General features: G+C 49.6%; 1 protein-coding gene across 1 annotated transcript in view; it reads right to left on the bottom strand.

Annotated features, from left to right (window-relative positions):
- Positions 1-21,120, bottom strand: part of KDM3A (lysine demethylase 3A) — a 390,851-nt gene that overhangs the window by 155,654 nt on the left and 214,077 nt on the right. Inside the window, exon 19 of the mRNA XM_085642629.1 lies at positions 14,298-14,469. Within this exon, the coding sequence (XP_085498755.1) occupies positions 14,298-14,469 (172 nt within the window). The remainder of the gene's footprint in view (positions 1-14,297; positions 14,470-21,120) is intronic.

The following is a 21,120-nucleotide window of genomic DNA, read 5'->3' as shown; positions in this document are numbered from 1 at the left end:
TGCGTCAAATGCGCGGGTTTGATCTGCAGCCTTTGATGCGGCACCACGGAAAGTTCGAGGAAGGTGGTGTACCACGGCTGGCGTGCCCACGTGGGAGCAACTAGGACGAGTGTCAGGGAGTGTTGTCGGAGTTTGCGGGCCACTAGCGGTATCAATGGCGCTGGGGGAAAAGCGTACGCAAATCTGCCGGACCAGTTCATCCATATCGCATTGCCCTGCGACTGCGGATGTGGGAATCTGGCGGCGAAGCTTTGGCATTTTGCGTTTTCGCTTGTCGCGAATAGGTCTATCTCCGGATGACCCCACTGCTGGAAGTACGGTTGGAGTACTGATGGGTGTAACTCCCACTCGTGCATCTGGTGGCTGTGTCTGCTGAGCAGATCCGCCATCTGGTTGTCCTTGCCAGGGAGGTGTTCCGCCATGAGGAACATGTTCCTTTGAATGGCCCACTTCCACATGCTCTGAGCCAGATGAGACAACTGTGGAGAGTGTGTTCCTCCCTGTTTCTGTATGTAGTACATTGCGGTCATGTTGTCCGTCCGGATCAACACGACCTTGTTGCATAGATGTACTTTGAATGCCTTCATGGCTAGGAAGATTGCCATCAGTTCCAGAAGGTTGATGTGCAACTTCTTTTGTTGTGTTGTCCATAGTCCCTGCACTGTGTAGTGGAGTACATGAGCTCCCCATCCCTGGAGAGACGCGTCCGCTGTCAGTACTATCTGTGGGACAGGCTCTTGGAATGGTCGGCCCTTGCAAAGGTTTTGTGGATTCCACCAATGCAGAGAGTTGTATGCCCGACCGCTCACCAACACTAGGTCCTTTAACTGTCCTTGAGCCTGATTCCACTGACGTGCTAGGCACTCCTGAAGTGGGCGCATATGTAATCTCGCGTGCGGGACTATGAAGATGCAGGAGGCCATCATGCCTATCAACTGCATAAACACTCGCGCTGGAAGTGAGTGATTGGGTTTGAACTTGGAGATCAGCAGTTGTATGCTGTTGATCCTCACTAAGTTTGGCTGAGCTGTGGCCGCCAGAGTGTCTATAGTCGCACCTAGGTACTGTTGTACGTGTGCGGGCTGGAGATGGGACTTTGGATAATTTAGTGAGAATCCCAGACTGTGAAGAAGGTGAATGGTGCGGGACATGTGGCTTGCACATTGCTGGGCTGACTTCGCTTGAACGAGCCAGTCGTCTAGGTAGGGGTAGACGTGTATATGCTGCCTCCGTAGATGTGCTGCCACCGTAGCTAGGCAATTCGTGAAAACCCTGGGCGCTGTTGTCACGCCGAAGGGAAGGACTTTGAACTGATAGTGCTGCCCCTGAACAGTGAACCTGAGGTATTTTTTGTGTGAGGGGTGGATGGGTATGTGAAAGTACGCATCTTTGAGGTCCAGTGTGGCTAGGAAGTCTCCCTGCTTGAGAAGCGGAAGGACTTGCTGTAGAGTGAGCATGTGAAAGTGCTCTGAAAGAATGTACTGGTTTAGGGGTCTCAGGTCTAATATAGGTCTGAGCGACCCGTCCTTTTTTGGAATTAAGAAGTAGAGGGAGTACACTCCCGCACCCTGCTCGTGGATGGGTACGACCTCTATAGCGCCTTTTAGAAGCATACTTTGCACTTCTTGCTGTAAGAGCGTTAAGTGCTCTGAGGACATAGGACGGCTTCTTGGTGGTATTGTGGGTGGAGTGGAGGTTAACTCCAGACAGTAACCGTATTTTATAATATCTTTGACCCACCTGGCCGTGGTGATGGAATTCCACGTGGACAGGAACCTTTGTAGCCTTCCCCCGACAGGTGTTATGTGGTCGGGAGGAAGGGAGAGGGCGTCACTGCTTGTTCTTGGGGGAGGACCTGGTGTTGCCGTAGCCGCGTCCTCTGCCCTTTGTGCTGGAGCCACGATATCCACCTCGGGTGTTTTTATCATAGGTGGTCTGTGTATTGCCTTTGTTATATGTTTGTTGTGACCCCTGTCCTCTACCTGCTCCCTTGTTTCCGGGGCGACGAAAGGAGCCGCTCCGAAAGGACTGAGTTTGTAGGGCGCCCATGGACTTTGCAGTGTCCGTGTCCTTTTTTTATCTTTGAGGGTGGTGTCAACCTCTGGCCCGAATAAGTAGTCGGGGTTGACGGGCTGGTTCAGTATATTGTTTTGTACCTCAGGCTTGAATCCTGAGATCCGTAGCCAGGCATGTCGTCGCAGCATGACGCTTGTGTTTATGGCTCTGGCAGCCGTGTCTGCAGCATCTAGTGCGCATTTGATGGAAGCGTTCGTTAGTAGCTGTCCTTCCCTGATGAGCATTTCTGCGCCTTCCTTGAACTGGTCAGGGAGATGTTGGACTATTTGCTCCAGTGTATCGTAGTGCGCTCTATCATAGCGAGCAAGGAGCGCTTGAGTGTTGGCTATGCGCCATATGTTGGCAGCTTGGGCGGCAATTCGCTTGCCAGAGGTTTCTAACACCTTGGACTCTTTGTCCGGGGGAGGAGCGTCACCTGTCGTTTGCGAGTGTGCCCTCTTGCGTGCATTCGCTACGACGATGGAGTCGAGTGGTAATTGTCCTCTGATGTAAGTAGGATCCCCAGGTGCTGATCTGTATTTTTTATCAATCCTGGGGTTTATCACTCGTGCCCTGGTGGGTTCTTTGAAAATGTCCTTGGCTGGTTTGAGGACCCCCTTCAACATTGGCAGAGTCTTTACATGTCTTTCTGAGGATGCAAAGGTGTCCATTAGAAAGTCATCTTCGATGGTATCAGAGTGAAGCTGTACCCCATGGTTATTTGCAGCACGTTCGATAAGAGCGTTGAACGCCGCAGTGTCCTCCGTAGAAGATGTTTTCGCCCCATAGAGTTGTTGGTCCTGTGCATCGAGAGGTGCATTGGGGTCTGCAGGGTCACCCCAAGTTTGATCAGGGTCCTGCTGGTCATCAGGGTCCGTGTCTACATGGTAGGGGACTTGGTCACCCATGTAGTCCTCTAATGCATCCGTATCGGAGCGTGTGGGGGAGAACCGGTGTAGATCCTGGTAGGATGAATGGAAGGGTTCATAAAGGAGTGGTTCCGATTCTGCAGGCAACTTCCTTTTTAGTGGGATCCTGAAAGGGTCCAATGGCGGCTCCGAAGTTATCCTTCGGTCGTGGAGAATCATCCTGCCAGTGTCGGCGTCGATGATACGTGCCGGAGACGTCTCAGCAGGTGTGACCGTAGGTTGGGTGACCTGTGTCCTGAGTTGGAACATTTTTGGGATTGTCGACGGAGGCAAGCCGAAGGTAATATTGGCCGGCACCGAAGAGGCTGCTGGAGCTCCGATCGAACCGGAACCCGACGTGTCCTGGAGGACAGCTGTGGTTTTGCTGCCTTGCGTCGCACCAGGTCGTACTTGGGGCGCCTTCGAGGCTTTGGCACCGGCTAGGCTTGTAGAGGCGGCCGTGGCTTTTTTCGGCGCCGGCGGTTCATCGAGTCGAGGTGCAGAGATCACCGCCGAAGTCTTCGATACCTGAGGCTTAGGTGTCGTCGAGGGAGTGATGCGAGACACAGCAGGCGGTACGGCCCTTGGTGTCGTCGGTGCCGGTGGCCGAGCAGGTTTGTCGGTGCCGATGGCTTTTTTCCGTTTGTCGACTCCAACGTCGCCCGCTTCAAGTTCGGCACCGAAGTCCCTCTTGGTGCGGTTGGTGCCGACGTGGTGCGCTGGCGTCGAAGGCCTCGATCCGACCAGCGCCACTTTCAGTTTCGGTGGAACCGGAGTAGCTTTCGGTTTCGGTTTTGTGGTAGGGAAACCAGCCTGTTTATGTAGTAATGGCTGCCGCTGAACGTCCGAGGCCGGGCCCGAGGGCGGAGCCGAAGAACTGCGGGATGGGTCTCGGGTAAGGCCCGAAGGCGATCCCTCGACCGGAGCCATAGACTGTGGCACTGGTGTTTCAACGGTTTGAACAGGTAGGCCTTGTTCATCATTGGAGCTACTCTCTTCGGCCCCTAAGGCCTCCTCGTCGTCTCCTACCTCGGTGTCGTCTTCACCTCTGTGGAAGAGTGACTCGTCTACCTCGTCCGATCCGGGTTCGTGTTCGGAAACGGGACTGGAGGGCAAGACTTCTAATTCCTCGACGTCTTCGGCCTCGTCGAAGATGTCTGTTGGGGCCGGTGCCGCGTGCTGCGCCTCGAGTCTCGCCGCTCGTCGATTCCGCAAAGTCTTCTTGGAACGGAACCGGGCACAGGCCATGCATGTCAATTCGTCGTGGTCCGGCGAAAGGCATTTGTTGCACACCGGGTGGACGTCGATGTGTGGGTACTTCGCATTGCATACCGGACACCTTTTGAATGGCGTCCTCGATTCCATCGTCGAAGTAGTCGATGGACAGGTAAATGCGAAAAAAGTCGGTGCTGAAAGTTAGTAAACTAACAGGATTGGATCGAAACCCGATCGATAAACAGTACCGACGCAAACTAAAGGCCTTTTGGCCTCTAAAAAATATTTTCCTAACTTGAGCTAAGATAGCACATCCGAACCCAATGGCGGAAAAAAACAATCTGAGGATGGAGAGGATGCCCATGCGCACTGTAGTCCAGGGGAGGAGTCACCTATCCAAGGATACTTCGAAGACTCTTCCAGGACAACAACGTGCAAACATCCGGACCCAACACTAGGCGGCGATCTATGCACAGATATGAATTCAGCAGCCCACATGCCTCGAACTGATTGTTGCCCTTGTAAGAGGAGGAGGGATTTTCTGTGGTAAAAGTTTTGGAGCCACCCTGTAAAAGGAGCAGCGAAAGGAACATCTACCCGCAGGTAATTGTAAAGCTCCCATGGACTTTGCGACCTCAGTGTCCTTTTTCATTTTTTCCAGCTAGGTGTCAACTGCTGGACCAAATAGGTGTTCTTTGTCAAAAGGTTGATTAACAATGGAGGCCTGTACCTCAGGTTTGAAACCTGATGTTTTTAACCATGTGTGTCTGCGTAGCAACACACTTGTGTTTACTGCACGTGCTGCTGTGTCTGCTGCATCTAATGCACATTTGATGAAGGTATTGGGAAGGAGTTTTCCTTCTTGTAGGAGTTCATGTGCCTTAGCTTTATTCTCATCAGGCAGATTGAATATGCTACTTACCATACCTTATTCATATCTGTGCATAGATCGCCGCCTAGTGTTGGGTCCGGATGTTTGCACGTTGTTGTCCTGGAAGAGTCTTCGAAGTATCCTGGGATAGGTGACTCCTCCCCTGGACTACAGCGCGCATGGGCATCCTCTCCATCCTCAGATTGTTTTTCGCCATTGTGGCAGTGATGGAGTAGATATAGAAAGTGATGACCATGCTTACAGTAATTCTGAGAGCTGCAGCTGCTACAGGCGCCGGGGAGGAGGGAGGGCGATATGAATGTCAGCAGCCCTACATGCCAAGAACAGATGCATACTGGTAAGTAGCATATTCAGTTCGAGGCATGTGGGCTGCTGAATTCATATCTGTGCATAGAATATATAGCAGTGCCCTCGTATTAGCGGCGGCTACCAGTGCCAGCTGCAGCGGTCTGAAAAAGAGTTTTGAGAACAGCCTGCCCTACAGCTGCCTGCTGTTTTGATTGCACATCTACACAATAGTGTTTGGTAAATGTATGTGTAGTGGACCAGGTGGCTGCTCTACATATGTCATGCAAAGGAATGTTTCCTAGGAAAGCCATTGAGGCCCCTAACTTGCGTGTTGAGTGGGCTCGTGGTGGAATCGTTAAAGTGCGTTTAGCCTTTTGATAGCAAATTTGAATACATTTAACGATCCATCTGGCTATTCCTGCTTTGGAGATAGCGTTACCTTTGTGGTGTGGGGCAAAGGCAACGAAAAGTTGATGGTTTTCCTAAAGGGTTTGGTCCTGTCGATATAATACATGAGGGCCCTTTTGACATCTAGTGTATGGAGTGCCCTTTCTGCGACAGTTTGTGGGTTTTGGAAGAAAACGGGCAGTTCAATGGTTTGATTCATGTGGAACTGCGATACCACCTTTGGCATGAATTTGGGGTTGGTACGTAGTACGACCCTGTTGGCGTGAACCTGTATAAATGGCTCTTGAACGGTTAGTGCCTGGAGTTCACTAACTCTTCTCAAAGAAGTGATCGCTACTAGGAAAGCTACTTTCCAGGTAAGGAATTGAATCTCGCATGAGTGTAGAGGTTCAAAGGGTGGACCCATGAGGCGTGTGAGGACCAAGTTGAGGTTCCACATTGGGGCTGGTGGGTGGCTAGGTGGAATGACTCGTTTGAGTCCTTCCAAGAATGCTTTGATAGCAGGCACACTGAATAGAGAGAGGTGCTGCCTGGTTTGTAGATAGGCTGATATCGCGGTCAAATGGACACGTATAGAGGTGTACGCCAGGTTGCATCGGTATAGGTGTAATAGGTAACAAATAATGGTTTGGATGGATGCGTCTAGCGGGTTAATGTCATTATTATTGCAATAAATGACGAACCTCTTCCATTTTGCTGCATAGCACGCTCTGGTAGTGGGTCTCCTGGCCTCCTTAATGATGTCCATACAGTCAGGTGGCAGGTTTGGGTAGCCAAACTCTAGGACTTCAGGAGCCAGATTGCCAGGTTCAGCTGTTGCGGATCTGGATGCTGAATTTCTCCATGGTTCTGCGTCAAATGCTCGGGTTTGACCCGCAGCCTTTGATGCGGCACCACGGAAAGTTCGAGAAAGGTGGTGTACCACGGCTGGCGTGCCCACGTTGGAGCAACCAGGACGAGCGTCAGTGAGTGTTGACGCAGTTTGCGTGCCACCAGCGGTATCAGTGGCGCTGGGGGAAAAGCGTACGCAAATCTGCCGGACCAGTTCATCCATATCGCATTGCCCTGCGACTGCGGATGTGGGAACCTGGCGGCAAAGCTTTGGCATTTTGCGTTTGCTTGTCGCGAATAGGTCTATCTCTGGATGACCCCACTGCTGAAAGTACGGTTGGAGTACTGATGGGTGTAACTCCCACTCGTGCATCTGGTGGCTGTGTCTGCTGAGCAGATCCGCCATCTGGTTGTCCTTGCCGGGGAGGTGTTCTGCCATGAGGAACATGTTCCTTTGAATAGCCCACTTCCACATGCTCTGAGCCAGATGAGACAACTGTGGAGAGTGTGTTCCTCCCTGCTTCTGTATGTAGTACATGGCAGTCATGTTGTCCGTCCGGATCAACACGACTTTGTTGCACAAGTGTACTTTGAATGCTTTCATAGCGAGGAAGATTGCCATCAGCTCTAGAAGGTTGATGTGCATCTTCTTTTGTTGTTGTGTCCATAGTCCCTGCACTGTGTAATGGAGTACATGAGCTCCCCATCCCTGGAGAGACGCGTCCGCCGTCAGTATTATCTGTGGGACAGGCTCTTGGAACGGTCGGCCCTTGCAAAGGTTTTGTGGATTCCACCAATGCAGAGAGTTGAATGCCCGACCGCTCACCAACACTAGGTCTTTCAACTGTCCTTGAGCCTGATTCCACTGACGTGCTAAGCACTCCTGAAGCGGGCGCATATGTAGTCTCGCGTGGGGGACTATGAAGATGCAGGAGGCCATCATGCCTATCAACTGCATGAACACTCGCGCGGGAAGGGAGTGTTGTGGTTTGAACTTGGAAATCAGCATTTGCATGCTGTTGGTTCTCACCAAATTGGGCTGAGCTGTGGCCGCCAGAGTGTCTATAGTCGCACCTAGGTACTGTTGTACGTGTGCGGGCTGTAGATGGGATTTTGGGTAATTTAGTGAGAACCCCAGACTGTGAAGGAGGTGAATGGTGCGGGACATGTGGCTGGCACATTGCTGGGCTGACTTCGCTTGAACGAGCCAGTCGTCCAGGTAAGGGTAGACGTGTATGTGCTGCCTCCGTAGATGTGCCGCCACAGTAGCTAGGCACTTTGTAAACACCCTTGGTGCCGTTGTCACGCAGAAAAGGAAGGACTTTGAATTGGTAGTGCTGCCCTTGAACAGTGAACCTGAGGTATTTTTTGTGTGAGGGGTGAATGGGTATGTGGAAATACGCACCCTTGAGGTCCAGTGTGGCCAGAAAGTCTCCCTGCTTGAGCAGCGGGAGGACTTGCTGTAGAGTGAGCATGTGAAAATGCTCGGAAAGAATGTATCCGTTTAGGGGTCTCAGGTCTAATATAGGTCTGAGTGTCCCGTCCTTTTTCGGTATTAAAAAGTACAGGGAGTACACCCCCGTGCCTTGCTCGTGGACGGGTACGACCTCTATTGCGCCTTTTAGAAGCATACTTTGCACCTCCTGCTGTAAGAGCGTTAAGTGCTCTGAGGACATAGGACGGTTTCTTGGAGGTATTGTGGGTGGAGTGGAGGTTAGTTCTAGACAGTAACCGTATTTGACAATATCTTTGATCCACCTGTCCGTGGTGATGGAGTTCCACGTGGACAGGAACCTTTGTAGCCTTCCCCCGACAGGTGTTATGTGGTCGGGAGGAAATGAGAGGGAGTCACTGCTTGTTCTTGGGGGGAGGACCTGGTGTTGCCGTAGCCGCGTCCTCTGCCCTTTGTACTGGAACCACGATATCCACCCCGGGTGTTTTTATCGTAGGTGGTTTGTGTATTGCCCTTGTTTTATGTTTGCTGTGATCCCTGTCCTCTACCTGCTCCTCTATTTCCGGGGCGACGAAAGGAGCCGCTCCGAAAGGACTGAGTCTGGAGAGCCCCCATGGACTTTGCAGTGTCCGTGTCCTTTTTTATTTTCTCTAGGGTGGTGTCAACCTCCGGGCCGAATAAATAGTCGGGGTTGACATGCTGGTTGAGTATGTTGTTTTGCACCTCCGGTTTGAATCCGGAGATTCGTAACCAGGCATGTCGTCGTAGCATGACGCTAGTGTTTATGGCCCTGGCAGCTGTGTCTGCGGCATCCAGCGCACACTTGATGGATGCGTTTGTGAGGAGCTGTCCTTCCCTGATGAGTATCTCTGCACCTTCTCTGTATTGGTCAGGGAGATGTTGGAGTAGTTGCTCTAATGTGTCGTAGTGCGCTCTATCGTAGCGAGCGAGGAGCGCTTGAGTATTGGCAATGCGCCATATGTTGGCTGCCTGGGCGGCAACCCGTTTGCCAGAGGTCTCTAACACCTTGGACTCTTTGTCCGGGGGAGGAGCGTCACCTGTTTGTGAGTGTGCCCTCTTGCGAGCATTCGCAACGACAATGGAATCCAGAGGTAATTGGCCTCTGATGTAAGTAGGGTCCCCAGGCGCGGATATGTATTTCTTGTCGATCCTGGGGTTTATCACTCTTGCCCTGGTGGGTTCCTTGAAGATGTCCTTTGCTGGTTTGAGGACCCCTTTTAACATCGGCAGAGTCTTTATATTCCTTTCTGAGGATGCGAAAGTATCCATAAGAAAGTCGTCCTCGACGGTGTCCGAGTGAAGTTGCACCCCATGATTGGCCGCAGCACGTTCAATTAGAGCGTTGAACGCTGCAGTGTCCTCTGTGGGAGATGTTTTTGCTCCATAGAGTTGCGGGTCTTGTGCATCCATAGGTGCACCTGGGTCCACAGGGTCATCCCAAGTTTGATCAGGGTCCTGTTGGCCGTCAGGGTCCATGTCTCCAGGGTAGGGGACTTGGTCACCCATGTAGTCCTCCAACGCATCCGTGTCGGAGTGTGTGGGAGAGAAGGATTGTGGATCCTGGTAGGGTGAGTGGAAAGGTTCGTAAAGAACTGGTTCTGAAGCCACAGGCAGCTTTCTTTTAAGTGGAATCCTGAAGGAGTCCAAAGACGGCTCTGAAGTTATTTTCCTTTTGTGGATAATCATCCTGCCGGTGTCGGCGTCGATGAGATGCGATGGAGACGTCTCCGCAGAGCGTTCGGCAGGCGTGATCGTGGTGTGGATGACCCGTGTCCTGATTTGGAACAGTTTCGGGGCCAAAAGTAATGTTGGCTGGTGCCGAAGAGGCTGCTGGAGCTTTAATTGGCTCGGAGCCCGACGTGTCCTGGAGGACCATTTTCTTTTTGGTGCTTTGCGCAGCAATGGGTCGCGTCTGGAGCGCCCTCGATTCTTTTGCACCGACCGGTTCTGTCGAGGCGGTCGTGGATTTTTTCGGCGCCGGTGGGTCATCGAGTCGAGGGGTGGGAATGGCCATCGACTTCTTCGATGAGTGTGGCTTTGGGTGTTGCCGTGGAAGGGGTGTGAGACGCAGCAGGCTGTCTGACCTTTGGGGTCGGAGTCGATGGCGTCGGTGCCGGGAGCCGAGCAGGTTTGGTGGTACCGAAGGCCTTCTTCCTTATGTCGACTCCGACGTCGGCCGCTTCGAGTTCGGCACCGAAGTCTCGTTTGCTGCGCTCGGTGCCGATGTGTTTTGCTGGCGTCGAAGGTGTGGAGGGCCTCGATCCGACCAGCGCCACTTTCGGTTTCGGTTTCAATTGAACCAACACAGCTTTCGGTTTCGTTTTCGAACAAGGGAAACCAGCCGTTTTGGGCATTAATGGCTGCCGCTGAATGTCCCAGGCCGGGCCCGAGGGCGGGGCCGAAGAACTGCGGGATAGGTCTTGGGTAAGGCCCGAAGGCGATCCCTCGACCGGAGCCATAGACTGTTGCACTGGGCTTTCTTCAGTCTGAACGGGTAGGCCTTGCTCGTCACCGGAGCTACTCTCTTCGGCCCCTAAGGCCTCATTGTAGTCTCCTACCTCGGTGTCGTCTTCATCTCTGCGAACGAGTGTTTCGTCGACGTCTTCCGATCCGGAGTCATGTTCGGAAGCGGGACTGGAGGGTAGGTTCTCCACTTCTTCGACATCTTCGGTCTCGGCGTTGAAGATGTCGGCCGGGGCCGGTGCCGCTTGCTGCGCCTCGAGTCTCGCCGCTCGTCGATTCCGTAGAGTCTTCTTGGATCGAAATCTGGCACAGGCCATGCATGTAGATTCGTCGTGATCCGGTGAAAGGCATTTGTTGCACACCGGATGGACGTCGACGTGGGGATATTTCGCATTGCATACCGGACACCTCTTGAATGGTGTCCTCGATTCCATCGTTGATGTCGAATCGACGGTCGGGTAAGATGCGAAAGTTGTTTCTGGAAGTTTTTAAACTAACAAAGATACTATCGATACCGATCGAGAACAGTACCGACGCGAACTAAAGGCCTTTTGGCCTGAAAAAAGATTTTCCTAACTTGAGTCAAGATAGCACATCCGAACCCAATGGCGGAAAAAAACAATCTGAGGATGGAGAGGATGCCCATGCGCACTGTAGTCCAGGGGAGGAGTCACCTATCCCAGGATACTTCGAAGACTCTTCCAGGACAACAACGTGCAAACATCCGGACCCAACACTAGGCGGCGATCTATGCACAGATATGAATTCAGCAGCCCACATGCCTCGAACATTAGATACGTTTTTCCAACTCATCATAATGAGCTCTATCATATCTGGCTAGCAAAGCCTGAGCATTGGCAATGCACCAGTGATTAGCTGCCTGAGAAGCTACCCTTTTACCAGGAGGCATCAATTAACTTGGACTCTTTATCAGGAGGAGGGGCCTCACCGGTTTGTGAATTTACTTTTTTACAAGCATTAGAGACCACCAAAGAGTCTAAGGGCAGTTGACCCTTGATGTAAGCTGGGTCAGTAGGTGCTGGTTTATATTTTTTCTCAACCCTAGGTGTTATTATTCTTGCCCTGACAGGGTCTTTGAAAACCTCATCTGCATGCTTAAGCATCCCCTTAAGCATTGGTAAAGTGTGTGTTTTTTAAGTGGAGCTTAATGTCTCGGATAAGAAGTCCTGTTCTAAATTTTCTTTATGTATTTACAACCCATGATAGTTAGCAGCCCTATTAAGAAGCTCAATATAACCTATATTGTCATCAGGAGGCGATGGCCTTGATGGATACAAATCAGGATCAGTGTCTGTATGTGGATCAGTATTATAATCCTTCCATGGATCAACATCTTGTGGCCTGTTGTCATCCCCATCCCCCTCATCCTGGTGGGTCAGGTGATAGTGGTGAATTAGTGGGGGTAATAAGTAGGTGAGGATTAGTACGTGAAGGAGGTGGTGATGGGTTTGTACCCATATTCCTTTTCTTTAGAGATATATGATGCTCATCCTGATGTGCTAATTTTCCTTTTTCAGGTAATTTGGCTCTAATATGTCCAGTATCAGGGTTGATAATCAGTTTTTTGTTTCAGATCTGAAGGTGGAACATCGGACTGAAAATCTTTTGTTGGAGTCTTTTTCGCTTTAGTTGTAGTTTTAGGCGTCGAATGTTTCAGCTCCGAACTCTTCGGCACCAAAGATTTAGGCTTGGACAAAGATGGAGGATGGACATGCTTGGTTATCGGCGCTGCGGATTTGCAGTTCTGTGCCGCTAGGAAGGACCGGAGCCTTTTTTAGGTTTTGGTTGTTGGGGCAAGGGGGTTTCTGTACTCACGGTACGTTAACCCGATGTAACTTTCTTCTCTTCTTCCAAGTCGGAGTCTGCTTCTGACACGAAAACATGTTGTTCTTCCTCGGCTCCTTGAGCATGTTCATGGTTGGAATCTTCTCCGAAGATGTCCGTTATGGAGCGGCTTTGTTGTTGCATTTCGTGAAGTCGAGCCAGACTGTCACAGAGCATCTTCATTGATCGAAGCGATCGGCACGCTTCGCAGTCTTTCTCGTCGTGTTCCGGGAACAAACAGATTGTACACTTAGTGCAGGTCGGCGTGTGGAAACATGGCACGACACCCGGGACAGAGCTTGAATGGAGTGCGTTCCATCGACTGCTAGCAAGCCCGGCGCGGGTAGGCTCAACGGCCCTCCACGAGTTTCCAGACCGAAGATTCTTGGTTCGGAACGATACGCGGAGAATAGGAAACACGATCAAGAAACAATACCGTAGAGGGTAGTGGATTGCGTGTCTAAGGGAACCCGAGACACAGAGCCGAAACGGAGTGCAGCAATTCACATCGAAACAAGATGGCGGAAAAAAACAATCCAACAATGGAGTCGATGCCCATGCGCACTATTACCGACAGGAGGAGTCACCTACCTTCGAACAAAAACAAAGTGCTAACATGCAGACCCAACACTAGATGGCAGGCTATGCACAGCATGTGATCCACAGCTAACATTACTCAAGCTAGGTTTTCTACAAACAAATTGGTGTGAGTTCAGTTTGAGTGTGTGAAATCTGCCAGAGTGTGTACAACAAATGCTTAACACTGCACTCTGATAAAGCCTTAATGTTCGCCCACACTACCACAAATAGAAAGTAATGTACTATCTACTTTTCCCTCTGCCTACCTTTGGGGGTTCCACTGGACTCTGACAATACCTCATTTTGTTATAGTATATACAGAGCCAGCATCCTACAGAGCCCAAAAATAAATATGTAAAACTGAGGTCACCACCCTAAAGTGGTCATTTTGCAACATTCATCATTAAATATTTTCAATAAAAAAAAGTGCAAAAGTGGCATGGGAAATCTGCATGAGCATATTCAGACAGAGTCCTACCCCAGTCATATTTAAAGCTTCCACAGACTCACTTCCAGTCCTGGGGGTTGATAGGGAATCGCTAAAAATTAAAAATACATATTGCGTTTGTCTATGGTTCATACTCCTCAACCATTGACTATTTGGGTGTGATTTAACCACTTATCATTGTGGTGTATGTATGCCAAAGAAGAAGGGCCACTGGAATAATGCAGCGCTTTATAAAACTGACTGCGCGATGGCTAGGCATAGTTAACAGTTCTGATGTTCTGCTTGAAATGGGAACAAGGTATTATACTCTACAAAAGAGGACGCTTACAGATTAAACAGAGGAACTGTTGCGTTCATAAACATCCAAGACAGATATAGCTAGTGCATTCACCCACTTAGCTGCTAGAAGAACAAAATATATTTCTAGTGGTGCCAGACTTTGATTCATAACATTATACATAGGTTTGCTGGGTTTTGGATAAAGGAGAAAGGTTTCCTCCGACTCACCAGTAATCAGCCAAGTTAATTTATATGAAGTTACACTGAGAGGGAAGCAGGCTTAGAGGGCCTCAAGAAACTTTACTCAGAAACACAAAACATTTTACATATGGGAAAATTCGTTAACATTTGAAATAGTAACAATAAGAAAACAAGAAATTCGTTAACAATGCAAATTTCAGTACCAACTGGGATAATGTGTGTGAGTGAGCACATTATGCATAAATCGAACACTTACATGCAGGGCGTGATATGACAATCAGCGAGGAGTACTCAGTGAGGAAGGAGTAGGTAACAGGAATTAGAACTATCTTGTCACCACACCCACAGTTCCTTGGAATAAACAAACAATCAAACCATTCCATTCTAAAAGATTAAATTATTTAAACTCACGAGAAATATCTTCAAATCCTTCCCAGAACTCTCCCACCAAGGCTCCTGCGATAAGGGCATTGGTCCTGCAGTTCACAAGATCGACTTCTTGATCTCCAAACTCACGGCAGAAGGATTCAGGTTTCCAGAGCTCTGCATTTAATTTGTGGTGCACCCCAGATACCATCACAGGCTAAACAATATTAAAAAAAATAATATTAATAAAAAGACAAGGGGAACAGTGGCGTAAGTCACAATGTCGAGTTAGCCAGGCACTTGAAGAAAGTGAAGTAAAATGCTACTTACCCTGTAACCCTCTTTTCACTGCTTGTAATGCTGTAGAATCACATTCAGGACATTGCAGCCAACTAGTGTTGTGCACTGTTGAAGACATGAGATAGTGTCCCCTCCCTGAGCCAACAACGAACCAAGAAAAAGACTTGTTTTTCAACCAACAGATGAGTAAAGTCTGTGGAGTGTAGCGGCATGAAGACAGAATATATGTGCTGGGCATTGTGAAGGGATAGAAAGTTTTAGCCTGACCCTTCCTAGGGGCAGAGAAGGCGATGAGAAGCTGGGCATATTTACGAAAAGTTCTTGTCCTTTGAAGGTAAAACTTCAAATATCGTTTGATATCCAAGGAACGGAGAGCTCTCTACGCCCGAGTAGACTGAGCAGGAAAAAATTAAGGCAGAACTACAGGTTCATTCAGGTGGAATGTGGTAGGAACCTTAGGGATGAACAACAGATTAGTCCTGCTAAAAACGTAGGCAAGGCTCCATTGCCGTGAAAGCCTGAATTTCACGGATACGTCTAGCAGACATGATGGCTAAGAGAAAAGACAGAGGTATTTCAACTCACACTTGTGGATTGGTTCAAATGGTGATTTTTATGAGATGAGAGAAAACAATGTTTAATTGCCAGAGCACTGGAGGTGGTTTGGAGGGGAGGGGAGGGGAGGGGGGGGGTCGAATTTGCGGAAAGGCTCTAAACAGACCTTTCATAAGTTGCAGCCAAATGAACTTAATTGAAGAGTGGGAAAGGCCAGCCTTGGCCAGAGATAAAAGATACAGCAAAACGTCCTCGGAGAAGAGTGGATGGCAAGAGTGTTTTGCACACCAGGAGCAAAATCTTTTCCATTTTGCCGAGTAACACTTAACAGAGGAGGGAGCACAGGCCTTGTTAAGAATGGAATGGCACTCCTCAGAGATAGTTAAGCTACCAAACTTCATGTGGTGAGGACCCAAGCAGTCACGTGTAGGGAGTAAATCTGTGGTTGAACCACTTGGCCTCGGTCTATGGAAAGTAGACGATCCGAAGGATGAAGAGGTATTGAAGAAGCCTCTGATAGGCGAAACAGCTCTGTGAACCAGTATTGCCTTGCCCACGAACACGCCGGTGCAATGAGAATGAGGCTCCAGTTTCATTTTCTGTAGAACTTTTGGAATTAGTGGGAACGGAAGGAACGTGTAATCAAACGCCCCTTCCCAGGAAAAATGGAAGGCGTTCCCCAGAGAACCTGGCTGAGGAAATCTGCTGGCGTAGAATTCACATTTTTCGTTGAGTAATGTTGCGAACATATCCAGGGTTGGCAAACCCAAACACTGGAAACATTTTTTCCAGCTGACCAGCATCCAACTACCATTCGTGACACTACTTGGTATCTCTGTTGAGCGAATTGGCCCAATCGTTGAGCACCCCTGGAACGTGCTGGATTTGTAAGGAAAAATTGTGGTGAATCAGCCAATTCCCAATTCTCTGCGCCAGACGAGAGAGACGGAGATCTCGTCCCACCTTGTTTCTGCAGATAGAACATGGTGGTTGTGCTGTCCGTGCGGATGAGAATCAACGGAAGACTACCTTCAGCTCCAACAGGTTGATGTGGTATAAACACTCCTGGTCCGACCACCTCGCTCCCCATCCATCTATCCATGGAAGCATAAGTAGTCATGATCATCAAAGGTTTTGCTGGAAGGAAGGAAATGCCTTGAGAGACAGCTTCTTAATGTCCACCAGGACATTGCCCTGATCATCTCCGACGTGATTGACACGGTGTCGTCAAAGGAGCCTTGAGCTTGGTTTCATTGGGAGTGGAGCTCCTGAAGCAGTCTCATCCGCAATCGACAGTAATGAATCAACGGAATGCAAGAGGACATCATCTTCAACATTGATTTGTAAATCCTCACATAAACGGACCTTCTTGAGGAAAGGGACTGAACCATCCATTGAAGACGAGAAATTCTTTCCTCTGTGGGAAAAGCAATTGAGCGGCTGGTATCGAACATCGCTCCCAGAAACACCAGTGACTTGGAGGGGACGAGCGAAGACTTTTCTCTGATGAGATGGAGACAGAGAGGGAAAAAGGCGCTTGTTTATGTTCTTGCACCCTGAAATGTTGGGGCCTTGACCAACTAGTCGTAGAGGTAGGGAAACACCTGGTGGCCAGAAGGCTGGAGATAGGCTGCCACTGGCACCAAACACTTGGTAAAAAACCCTGGGCACTAACTTTAGTTCAAAAGGTACTAGTAGTGGCTCCCTGCCACTTGAATCCTGAGGAAACGGTGCTTTGGATGAATGAGAATATACAAGTACACATCCAGAATGTAGGAAGGTGGATATCTGACTATGGTTACCCCCAACTTTTTGCCTAGTGTCTAGATGGTTTTTCGACTTAGTTGGCATGAGATCCTGCCATTCAGGGTCTCAGGCTGTCTGCTCTCTCTTTAAAATGGACTCCATGTACCCTAGGTACATAACCAATTGGTAAGGATCACCTTATTGGACCCTGTACAGTGTACCCTAGGTACCCAGAGCATAGGTGTACCCTAGGCCTCCCAGGGGCTGCAGCATGTATTATGCCACCCCTGGTCTGGCCTTCCAATCAGACACAACTGGCTGATCACTCAGCTGGAGCAAGGTCGTGTAATCACCCCTTGCTTAGATATAGTATATCTATATCTACCTTATATATAGACACGTGTACCTATCAGCCACTCCTATGGCAGGCCTTAACAATCCTGGAGGCAGAGTGCTTGGTAACATGTGAGATGGTGCTCTAGCATGAGCTGAGCCGGTCTGCAGCTTTCGGAACCATGTCCTTATAGCTGTTCTATGATATAGCCTACCATATACTCTTAAAGTGCCTTATAATCTTAAACGGTTATGGTAACTATGGTTTGGCTGTATAAAAACATGTCGTGTAAGGTGTCTAACACTTTGGAATAATACCCCCATACCATTTCTGGTGATGAGGATATTATTCCTCCCTTCTAGAGGGAGAGACATGTTAAAATCCTACTTTGCTGTTTAACTCTAACCAAAGCCTCAGCATCACAAAATGGATGCTGCTGCCACAGACACGAGTCTGACCTCCTGCTGCTGGGAGTGATCCCGGCAAGGGAGGCTTGGACAATAGGTTTCCTGCTTGGGGAGGTGCTAGCACCTCCCCAGACAGACTTTAGTGTATTGGGGCAGGGAGGGCTGAAAGGAATGAGACATGCCTGGGGCACACAAGGTGTCCCATGCATAGTCCAGTTCAAACCGGTGCTGAGGCACTCCAGCCCCAGTCCTGGCGCGAAACTGGACAAAGGGAAGGGGGTGTAACCACCCCCCTCCCAGGTCCCACCCATAAGGCGTGACCTAGCAGGTATCCCAGCCCCCCAGATTAGTATAAGAGTGGGAGTTGGGCCTCAAGACTTTAGATTATCCTGAACCTGCAAACTTGAACAGAAACTCTGGACCTTCGACATTCGACGAAAGAAGAAGACTGAAGAATCTCCCTTGTGGCCAAGGAGTGGCTACCCTGTGCAAACAGGCACCATCAAGAGACTACCCTTTGCTTTGCCCAAGTTCTACGAGGAACCGACTGCAGAGCCCGACCAGAGCCTTGACTTCCAGACTTCTCCGACCCTGATCCACATCAGAGCTGAAATCCGTGGAGGCGACGAGAGACGTGGGACCGGCTACCTGGGAAAAGTGGCTAGTATCTTCAAGCGCAGCTTCTGAGGCACCCTCGAAGTTGTGCACCGGGGATTGAGAAGCCCCAACCCCAAGCACCATCTGCACTGAAGACCAGCCCCCCTCACTCCACGAGTCCTGCGTGGGGCCCTTCTGCATTTTCCTGCTTGCCGCGTCTGTCCGGTTGCTTGCCCGTTGGTTAGTGGCCTTTGTGACGACGCATCCTGTAATCTTCATCGCTGGTTTGGCTCCTCCAGACTGGCTCCTGCTTCTTTGAAAAAGAGAAGCACCCCAGACCTTCCTGGTCTGCACCAGAAGCAAGTCCTCCGTTCTTCGTGGGTTCCGCTTGCCAAGGCTTGGTGAGTCCTAGTCCAACTTCGACGCCGCCGACAGCAAGAGCCTTCGTGGGACAGCTCGCCTCCTGGTCCTGGTCGTCCTCGACGTTCCCTGGTCCTCGTGGCTGCAGCGACAAGCTTCACCTTCACCTGCAATCTTCACGACATCGCCTGGTTCCTTCGTGGTTCCACGTGGTCACTGGCTGGTGACCTTGACTCTGTCCCTTCTGCTTGCAGGTTTCCTCTCTTCTTGATCCCAGCCTTGGGATCCACCGGACACTCTTCACTGACTGCCTGTCAGCAACTTTCCTTCAGGCATCCATAGAAGTCCACGACGAAACCCGACGCAAGTTCACACCTATGCACCCGCAGCCCGTGGGCTAGGTAACTTGGGTACTTCGGTGCTCACAAGGGTAGTGACTATCCTAGGGTCTAGTTTCCGAGTCTCGACTCTCTAGCTGCTTCAGAAGTGTCCTTAAACTGTTTATTTCTAAACTGTACTATTTCTATCGACTGTTACGCATTACGCGTGAGTGTTTCCACTCTGCACCTGAATCCCGTGGGCCTCCCACTTCCTAACCTTTGGTAGTATAGTGTAGCCCCAGCGATTCCCTAGGCCTAGGCCTATTCTATTTCCGTGACAGTGGTTCTTATACCACTTACTTAGTATATGGTTTGCGTGGCCCCTAGGGCCTAACTGTATTACTTACCTGTGTGACTTAATGTATGCTTAAATAAGACTGTGTTGTACTTACCTCTAATCTCATAAAGAGTGCTGAGGGTTTGACTAGAATAAATACACTTTATTTTATATATACATCTGTTGTGGTGTCCTTTCATTTGGTATTCAAGGGATTATATATGGTATCACAGCTGGCTTCACATGCCATTCAGAGTTTAGCCTAAGACTGCTCTTGTCCATGCTACCACTAGGATAGCTGGTCTATAAGGTTGACTTTACAACCAATCACCATAAGGGTATTTGGACTGATATAAGGTGTACACTAGAACTAGTGACATCATACATCAGGCCAACTTCTCACACAGAAGATCCAGGGAGGTCATGTAATCTCCTGAATCCAAGAGAAGGGGAATCTCCTGGAGCGAAAACATCCTGAACGGCTGACTTGATGTACTTGTTCAACAACCTGAGATCCATAAACTGCCTCCATTTTCCAGTCTTTCTTTATTAGAAAAAAGTGAGAGTAGAAGCCTAGGTTGCACTGACTGCGTGGCACCACCCCATTTGCCTGTTTGTCGAGAAAGCTTTATCTCCCTTTTGAGACGCGTCAGATTATGGTGAGCAGTCTTTCTTGGAGGAAAATTTGGAGTTTGTTGAAGAAATTCCAAGTTGTGATCATGGTTGAAAACGTCTAACACCCATCTGTCGGACGTAATGGATTTCCATTGAACGAAGGATATGGAGCAGTTTTGAACCAATTGGCGTCTGGCGAAGGGAATGAGCAAGATATTGAGGCCGGAAACCCCTCGGTAGTAAGGCTGAAAGCGCTGCTGGAGCTGAGGCCCGGAAGTAAATTGGCCCCTTCCACGAAAATAAGAGAACCTCTTCTGTTGCAAATTTGCTAAAGATTCCACTGTATCTGTGTCAGATTTGATAGCTTGAAATGCCCCTTCCACATGTTTATCAAACAGGTACTCCCGTGGAATGGCATGTCAAGCACCTTAGCCTGGAGTTCAGGGCGAAATGTCGTCGCCTTCAGCCACTCCCATCTGCGCAACACGGCAGCTCCTGTCATCTGCCTAAAGGCGGTAGAAGAGATGTCCAGCACGACATCGATGGCTTCCAATGAGGCACTCTCTCCCTCAGAGTAATTCTTTCACCTCCTTGTCTTTTGGCAGAAATTCCAGAAAAGGAGCAATGTCCGACCACATCTGACTATCGTACCTCACAAGGATGGCCATGGCATTGGAGGCTCTGATGGCCGTTGCCACAGCACATAAAATCTCCTCCCGATATTGTCAAACCTGTGCCCTTCCTTGTCTGGCGGAGTGGTACATGGTGAAGCAGGACTCTTCGATCTCCTTTAAGCAGCCTGCATTATTACAGAATCCGGCTTTGGATGGCAAATGAGACATGCAGGAGAGTCCTCAGGCGGCCAGTACTTTTTGTCCAGTTTTAAATAACTGCCGGCACAGAAGCTGGATTTTTCCTCAACTTAATGCCTTCTTGCTGCAAGAAGTCGACAACAGGATTGCCCTAACAAACTGCTGCGTAGCAACTTTGAAATCTTACAAGAAGCATTCAGCTTGCTTGACTGGCATGGGGAGGTCAAAGCTTCTAATACAACAAACAAAGAATTTCAGATACCAAAAGAAAGGCGCGTGTCTTCCCAAAGCAATTATGAAAACCAGGAATGCAGCTGGCACACTGCGCGCCGTTGCCTGCTCCGCTCGCTCCTGAGACCCAAAGGCCATGGGAGAGAACATTTACAGAAAAGGCGGGACATACACCCGCCTTTGGCCATTTGCGTGCTTTCATTTTTGAAAGTCACACGCAATGGCCAATAAAATGTGTGGGTGTTAACAAAATG

Source organism: Triturus cristatus, chromosome 2_2, assembly GCF_964204655.1.
Source record: "Triturus cristatus chromosome 2_2, aTriCri1.1, whole genome shotgun sequence".
Classification (NCBI taxonomy): domain Eukaryota; kingdom Metazoa; phylum Chordata; class Amphibia; order Caudata; family Salamandridae; genus Triturus; species Triturus cristatus.
Note: the sequence above shows the minus strand (reverse complement) of the source record. Positions and strands in the feature narration are given on the sequence as shown.